Source organism: Mustela putorius, unplaced genomic scaffold, assembly GCF_011764305.1.
Source record: "Mustela putorius furo isolate JIRA1106 unplaced genomic scaffold, ASM1176430v1.1 tig00004033_pilon_pilon_pilon, whole genome shotgun sequence".
Lineage (NCBI taxonomy): Eukaryota > Metazoa > Chordata > Mammalia > Carnivora > Mustelidae > Mustela > Mustela putorius.
The window spans coordinates 4,486,257-4,494,548 of record NW_025422169.1 but is presented as its reverse complement, the minus strand read 5'-3'; the positions used below and the strand labels follow the sequence as shown (position 1 = coordinate 4,494,548).

Below are 8,292 nucleotides of genomic sequence, written 5' to 3'. Positions count from 1 at the left end.
TTCTGAAGTACCGTAGGGGTTCTCTGGGGTCTCAGTTTGAATTTTCGTGGATTCCCACAGGCAGGGAGAGGGACCCTTTCTCACTCAGTGGGTGGTCAAGTTCCCAGGCTTCCCGGGAGCTGGGAGCAGGAGTCTCTCTCTGCCTGCCTCTCCGCCCTGGACAAGCTGGTGTCATTGCCAAGCCCAAGGTCATTCAGACTCTCTATGTCATCATCTGTGAGTTTTATGGTTTTGCATTTTACATTTTGTCTGCAATCCATTTTGAGTTACTTTTTGGGGAAGGGTGTAAGGTCCGCGTCTAGCTTCACTGTTTGCACATGAATGTCCGGTGGGATTATCTCCCCTCTCCCCTTCTGAGGAGTATCTCCTCTTAAAAACACCCCTTTTCTCTGCTACCCCAAAACGAGGGATCCAGACTTTCAGACATGACTTTACGTATCTTCCCATCGATCAGAGAGAAAAACGCGAACCCCCACCACCTCTCCCCAGGCCTGCGTGTGTGCCCTTCCTCATGTCCTTGGTCCCCGCCATCCACCAGGCTGCAGCCACGCTGGCCACCCCACTGCCAAGCCCTCTCCCACCCATGGGCTTTGAGCCTGCTCCGCTTCCCTGCCTGGACAGTGCCCTCCCACGCCGCCTCGAGGAAGCCTTCCTGGACCGTCACTGCGGAAGTGACCTACCCGTGTTCTCCCCACCAGCACCCTTTCCATGTTCTTCACGGCATTTGTGACAGTGTCCAAGTATCGCACCTGTTCGTTTGCTCACTAGCTAGCTGGCTCACAGAGGGAAGAGAAATTTCTGGAGGACGGGGAGCTGCCTGTCTCATTCGTGGCTCTAGTCCCAGCTTCTAGAACAGTCCATGCACAGAGTAGGCCCTCGGCCCATACATAGGAATGAAGGAGTTGGGGGAAATCCGCCTCCAGTCATGTTTCTTCTGAGGATAAGAAGACAGTCCGCTTCCTCTTGAAGAAGAAAACCTTGTTCCTTCTCTGAAAACCCTTTTGGGAACCTGGAGGCTTTCAGGCTTTGGAGAGCCAAGACAGGGGGAGGAAGTCCCCTTCAGACAAAGGCAACTTCTGCCTTTGATCCCACCCTGAACCGCCACAGAAGGGAGGCTGGCTGTTCTCTGGGCCGCAGGGTCTGAAGACGGCACACGGGGGATTCCAGAAGGAACAGCCCAAACCAGTCTCTGGAGGGCTGGGCAGGCTGCCCTCCCTGTGGGTGTCCTGCGGGGGTTCCTGCCGGCTCCCAGAGCGGTGGGCAGGGAGCCGCGCGCACGCGCGCGCACACACACACACGCGTGCACGCACACGCACACACAAGCACACACAAGCACACACACACACACACACTGGTGCTGGCGTCAGCTCAACCCTCGGCCAGCCTGGTGCCTGGTGCCGGACTCCTGTTCCAACAGCACCCGGCCTGGGGCAACCACGGGGCGGGGAGTCCGCATGTGAGCGAGAGCCCGGCTCCTTCTTAAGCGCCCGCCAGTCAAGCCCGGGCCAGACGGCCAGCCAGCCAGCCGGCGCCCCACACTCCGCCACCTGTCCTGCGGCTCCACCGGCCGCCACCGCCACCGCCACCGGAGCAGCCACCACCCAGCCTCCATGGCCGACCAGCTGAGCGAGGAACAGGTGGCCGAGTTCAAGGAGGCCTTCTGCCTGTTTGACAAGGACGGGGACGGCGTCATCACCACCCAGGAGCTGGGCACCGTCATGCGCTCCCTGGGCCAGAACCCCACGGAGGCCGAGCTGCGCGACATGGTCAGCGAGATCGACCGCGACGGCAACGGCACCGTGGACTTCCCCGAGTTCCTGGGCATGATGGCCAGGCAGCTGAAGGGCAGGGACAGCGAGGACCAGATCCGCGAGGCCTTCCGCGTCTTCGACAAGGACGGCAACGGGCTGGTGAGCGCCGCGGAGCTGCGGCACGTGATGACCAGGCTGGGGGAGAAGCTGAGCGACGAGGAGGTGGACGAGATGATCCGGGCTGCGGACGTGGACGGGGATGGGCAGGTGAACTACGAGGAGTTCGTCCACATGCTGGTCTCCAAGTGAGGAGCCCGGCCCGGCACTGTGGCTTTGCTGCGCGAACCCGGGGCCGGCCCTGCTCCCGGCAACCCTCCGGCCCCTCTGGGCTCCGCAGCTTCTCCGTTCCAGGTGATTCCGCCCATCTTTGTGCACCTCCCTTTGTCGCCTTTTTCCTGCCATCCCTCCCCCGCCTTCCCAGCCGGGCCACGCCTCCCCCAAGCTCAGAGACACCCGGAGCAGCAGCGACATCACTCTGCCTGGACAGTGAACAGAGGACCAGTGCAGTCCCACCGGCCAGGCACCTGGGGAGGTGCAGGGTGACATCACAGAGCCCTGGGCTGGACCCCTGCGGGGCACTCAGCACTGGGGCCGGGTCCCTGGCCCCCTGAGCCGGGGGAGGGGTTCCGGAGCCTCCGTGACCTGAGGGCACCATGTGCTGCTGGACTGGGGCAGGTGGGAGGGACCTGGCCTGGGCGAGGGGGCTGCTGGAGATGTCGGCACTTGAAATCAGGCTTCCCTGAGAAAGAGCACCCCCTTTCCGCTGGTGCTCGATTGTCTGATTCATCCTTTGCCGCTTGGAATAAATCCGGGGTCAGTTGTGACACGTTTGCATTCAGCTTCAAGGAGGGAAATTGGAGCGGGAGGGAGAGGGAAGCGCGGGGGAGTAATAAAATGCTCGTGTCCCCGCCGCGCCTCCTTCTGTTCCGCGTCCCCCTGAAATGAGCCTCTCTCCGTCCAGGGTTTAGACGGGGCAGGATCTCCATTTTCGTGGTTTCTGAAAAGGCCACGAAACCTTGCGTTGGAGAACACAGTGAAAGAGTGAAGCCTACAGAAGGCGAATTTTCAATTTTATTTCAAGTAAAATGGGGAAGTCAGTAGAGCCCCTGGAGCCGCGAGCGGATTACAGGTGAGAAGGCACCTGGCCGCGCGTATCCATCCCCCGTGGTCGGACAGCCGGGGATTCCGGCCTGGGGACAGTCGCCGGCCGACCGCCAGCAGCACGTCTGCAGGAAGCGAGCGGCCCCTCCTGCAGGCTCCCCCCGGGTGCCGGGCACAGTGGCGAGCCCTCTGCGTGCACAGTAGCTCACTGCCACCCCGAGCAGTGGGTCCTGCAGTGGCTTCCCTGTCTCAAATGAGGACGCTGAGACACACCGAGCTTTAGAAATCAGTGCAAGGCCCCCAGCTGCAAAGTCCCAGGGCTGGGATTGCACCTTTGCCCACACCGTGAGGCCTCTCCGCAGCCCCTTTGCCTCCACGGGGACTGAGGACTAGAACACTGCCTCTCGCACGAGCCTTTGCAAGAGGGTTAGAAACCATCTCAACGTGCCGGGCATGCAGTAGGTGCTTAATAAGTGACAACTACTCTTGCAATCGCTTTTAGGAATCCCCTCCAGCTCTAACACTCTGAGGCCTGGCAATGGACTTGCACCCTTCAGTCCCAGGGGGCAAGTGCTGAGGGGAGGCCCGGGCGGGGTCTGGGACAGGACGCCCCCCAGGGCCCTGCAGCTGTGGAGACCCCACCAGCCGCAGGAGCTCAGAAGCAGACCTTGCTGCTCTGACCCCAGGCCCTCGCTAGCTGAGCCTGTTTGAGTCAAGCCTCACAACCCTCTGCCGTCAGGATTGGCGGAAGACCGCCAGGTGTTCTGTCGGCAGCCAGCCCCTCTGTGTGCGCCCGACGGCCTGGCAGAGCGGACGGCCTGGCAGAGCGTCCAGATGTCGCGGACGCTGCTCCCTCACGAGCTTTGCACAGAAGAGCCAAGCCAGTCGTCCCCTCAGAGGTTCCAACATGCATGACGGTCCCACCTGCCAAAGGAAACCCTGACGTCACCCCCAGAGACAAAAGGATTCCGTCTCAGTGTTTTGGTGGGAAAAAGGCTTCAGGAAGCCAAGAACCAGGTAAGGACGGGCTGGGTTCTCAGGTTCCCTCCCCGGCTGGGGAGTGGGCGTTTAACCCCTGCTTTCCCTGGCATCAACCTCCCAAGGCCCTTGCAAGTACCGCCCGATTGGCCTGCGGACCCTCAGCCAGAAGGGGAAGAGGCGTCTTCTTGTACCTTCCACCCAGCTGCGGGGTCGTTTCGCTGAGGCAGGTCTCCCAATCCTTGTAGGCAGCCTGCGGGACCCTTCCCGCCCTGTAACGGGCTTCCGAGCCTTTCCTGGAGAGTCCGTCCAGGGCAGGAGCCCGGCGCTGTTAAAACCCCTGCCGAGCCCCTCGCCTCCGTGTTCCCGCAGCCGGGCTGTGGACGAGGGGCCGCAGTGACAAGCTCCCCGTGGCCCCCAGAGACGGCGCAGCCCCTCAGACCGCAGCCCCCTGTCTCCACCGCTTGTGTCTGGTGCTGAGCAGCAGGTAGGAAACCTGTCCCTGGGAGCCCTCGCGACAGACCCCTGATGAAGGGGGTTCTCTCCTGCTCGCAGGTGGGAAACCTGAGGCGCCAAGGGTAGGGTGGCCCCACAGAGCTGACGGCGCTCCCCCCCCACCCCACCCCTTGGTTTTACTTCCCTGAATACAATTTTTAAAAAAACATTTGCGGTTGTCCCTTCTCATCCAAGCAAGGTCATCGGCCAGCTTGGCCACGTGGCCCAGCCCTTGGCCCCGCTGCGGACTTAGGGACGGGAACGCCAGTTCTGGCAGGGACGCCGCCGGGCGGGTGCTCTCAGATTCGGTGAAGGCGCCTGCCTTGGCGGGTGGGTCCAGACCTCACGGTGGGTGTGTGAGCCTCTCGCCGTGCCTGGCACACACGCGGGTCCCTCTGTGTGTCGGGTCACACGTCAGCCTCAGGCCCCTTGGGACACCTGTGTCTGTCTGCATCTTTCGTCACCACAACTGGCAGGTGGAGGTCCCTGGCCTTGCGGAGTAGTGCAGGGGGAAGCCGGGGGCTGGAGCACCAGGGAGGAGCCCCAGAAAGTTCCTTGACTGGAGCGGGTCGCTGAGAGTGTAAGGAGCCTACAGGTCCGCTTCCTTCCCCGGGTCTCTGGGGAGCAGACATCCCGGAGGCTCCTCGCCCACGTTCTGTCATTGAATAATTGGACTTCACCTTCCTTTAGCCCCCAAAAAGGTGCTGTCTGCGGCAGCTCAGAAGAACATTCCACCCCGCCCCTGGGGAAGGAATTTATAAATATTACCACAGGCTTTCACCAAGCCGCTCATAAATCAGGGCTCCGGGCTCCTGGACCTCCCAGGCTAGCCGCGCTCCTCTGCCTCCTGTGTTTCCAATTTTAAGTCAAACCCAGCCCAGCCCCGCCCTGCCGGCTCCCGCTGACCCTCAGAGATTCCAGGGACCTGTTCAAAGGCTCCCCGAAGCAGGCCGCTAACAATGGCTCTGCTGTTCTCCTTGGAGAAATTTAAAATTAAAACTTATGCATGAGGTAGAGACTGCCCCAGGGTGAACGGAAGCGATGGGTCTGCCATGTTTGTTTGCACAAGCAGACAAACACGTGAGCTCTCAGAAGCTCTGGGCCCAGCCCACCTGCAGACCTCCCACCAGCCTGCTGCAGTCACACCGGGGCCAGTCCCACCCAGAGCGGGCGGGGGAGCTGGGCCTAGGAGCAGGTAGAGCTAGCTGTTCCCTGGCCCTCCTGCCTGGTGCTGGGTGCTGCGGGATGCAGGGGGGTTGCCTGGCTGCTGCGGGATGCAGGGGGCTGTCTGGTGCTGCAGGATGCTGGCTGTCTTGGCTCAGAACCTGGTGCTGCCCCGCAGTGCTGGGGAAACAGCATCAATGGAAAAGCGGCCGTGGAAACAGCCCAGGCGAGCCCACCAGCCATGCATGAAGCTCCCCCTTCCTCCCTCCCCACTGAACTGGTCTCATCTCTCTGCCTGCTGTGGCGTGTCTAGCAGACTCTGGTCTGGAGGGCTTCCCCGTGATAGAAGGACAGCGCTCCCCAAGGACAAGCTTGCACACACCCCCACTCCGGGGACCAGGACCCTGTGAGAGGCCCGCCCCACGCTGCAGCAGCTCATTCCAACCACAGAACCGGTGGGTGCAGCAGGTACATCTATTCGCCCGTTTTAAGAAAGGGAAGACTGAGACCTCAAGAGTTTAAATAACTTCCCCCAAAGTCACACAGTCCAGTAAATTAGAGTTTGAATCTGGGTCTGACTGGCTCCGAGGCTCCATGCCTCCCACCGCCGACGAGGACCTTCTCGGAGCAAGCAGCCTGAGTCTGAAGGTCAGCCAGTCTTAGAAGTCACAGGAGCTGTGGCCGAGCTGCAGATGGCCTGCCAGCAGAGAGACAGGGACAGGAAAGGCCTGGCAGTGGTGCTGTGCTGGGCAGAATTTGGGCAGATGGGACCTAGAGAGAAGAAAGACCTCAAATGGTGTGGAGGGGCACGGGAGCCATGGAAGCCCCTAGGGCAGACGTTAGGGGGTGCCGTCGAAACGGCCCACAACCCAGGGCCCCCCTTGCCCTGGTGCTGGCTGTGAGCACCGGTTCAGGGGCGCCGTGGTCCCTAGGAAGTAGAAGTGGCCACCACCAACAGGAGAGAACTCAGCCCTGGCCACATCTTTGGGATGGTAGACGGTCCCGCACGGTTGTCTCTCTGGCCAAAGCTGGGCCTAAGCCTGGGTCATTGGTGTGGAGCGGCTGGAGCGGCTGGGCCACGTCTGGGCCACGTCTGGGCCTCTCAGCGTCCTTGTGGAAGAAGGCTCGGCCTCCCATGCAGACCCACATCGTGCTGTGGGCACGTGCTGTGATGGGCAATCAGAAAAGACACGTGTCTTCCATTAGAGGTTGAATTCTTTCCCCCCAAAATTCACATGGAGTGAATTGGAGTCTTGACCCCCCAGAACCTCAGAATGTAACCTTTTTCGGAGATAGGGTCTCTGTTGAGGCCGTCAAGTTAAGACGAGGCCCTTAGGGTGGGCCCCGATTCAGTATTATTGATGTCCTCCTAAGAAGGGGACATTTGCAGACAGAGGGACGGCCCTGTGCAGACAAGGAGAAGACGAGTCTGTGCACAGGAGAGCAGCTTCAGGAGAAGCCAGGCCTGCCCAAAACTGGACCTCCGACTTCTGGCCTCCAGACGAGAGACATAACGTCTACTGCTTAAAGCACCCAGCCTGTGGCCGTCTGTGACAGAGCTCCTGGCAAATATGTCCCCAAAGGGAGATTGGAGGGACCCATAGACTGCTTTCTTACCCTGGGTCCCAGGAGGGCTGCTGGAGCCCCGGCCAGAGCTAGCTTTCTGCTGGGCTCTGGGAGCAGTGGGCTGAGTCATACGCCCTGGGTTCTGGAAAGACCCAAACAAGGAAGGCAGGGGAGAGAAACCATCCCCGCAGCGCAGGGAAAGGCTGTCCACAGACTCGGGACTCACCATTGCTGTCGAAAGCCTGGCCTGTCACTCCCAGCCTCAACACTCCAGAGGACCAGAGTCGGCGTGATGGTGAGGCCCAGTGAGGTCTGGGGTGTGTCCTCTCCATCTCCAGGCATGGACGCAATGGGGCCTTCTCCCCACAGGGCCCCAGGTGGAGATGAACTCACACCTGCGTAGTCTTCAAGCTGCACACCCTCTTAGAGGCTCTCTGGCCTAATGTGCCATCCAGGACCCAAGGCCTAAAGGTCGCGACCTCCTGGAGAGGTCGCCCCTTTGCCTCTCCTTGGGATGTGCCCACGGTGGGGAGTTCAAGGCCAATTGTCCAACGGTTGGATAATATTTATCCTTGGACAGGGTTTCCTTGTTGGGTCTGAAATGTACCCCCCTGCAACTTTGCTCCCTGGCCCCTTTCTCCCTCTTGTCTACATTCTAGACAGATTCTAGAGCACCGCAAGATTGGTCCCCTACTCAGGACTTCAAAGAGCTGTGGCCACTACTCGCCCAGCAGCCTCTCCCGTCCGGGTCAAGCAGCGCTAACCCTTCCCCGAGTGTTTAGATGACGTACCCTCTTGACACAGTTCAGCTTTCATCCATCCCTCACAGCGACGCCTCCCTGAACACCAAGTCTGACCCGTGCCGGTGGCGATGGGGCCACCGCTCCCCGTTCCTGGACACAGCAATTCTAAGAATGAAGTGGGGGTCCAACCAGACTCATGCTCAGGCGACGCGCCACTTCTCTGGCCGCGGTTGTCGCACGTGCGTGTGTGCCGGGCTTAGGAAACACAGGGGTGAGGATCGGAACACAAACGGCACATGAGGGGGGCTACGGAGACGCGCTCTGGAAACACGGAGAAGGAGCCTCGCACGGAGAGGCAGCCAGGAGGACGCAGTGGGTGAGGAGGAGGCAGGCCTGGGTTTGCTGTCCCCAGGCTGCAGGGTCAGCATGGGACA

At 60.9% G+C, this 8,292-nt stretch overlaps 1 protein-coding gene across 1 annotated transcript; it reads left to right on the top strand.

The window, feature by feature from the left end:
- Positions 1-1,171: 1,171 nt before the first annotated feature.
- LOC101681446 (calmodulin-like protein 3) lies at positions 1,172-2,722 on the top strand. Its single transcript, XM_004757924.3, has one exon. It carries the CDS (start codon positions 1,611-1,613, stop codon positions 2,058-2,060), a length of 450 nt encoding a protein of 149 aa, XP_004757981.2. The 5' UTR covers positions 1,172-1,610; the 3' UTR covers positions 2,061-2,722.
- Positions 2,723-8,292: the final 5,570 nt, after the last annotated feature.

Bases quoted from the DNA above. Each gene is read 5' to 3' on its own strand.
- LOC101681446 (XM_004757924.3), top strand. From the start codon at position 1,611: ATGGCCGACCAGCTGAGCGAGGAACAGGTGGCCGAGTTCAAGGAGGCC.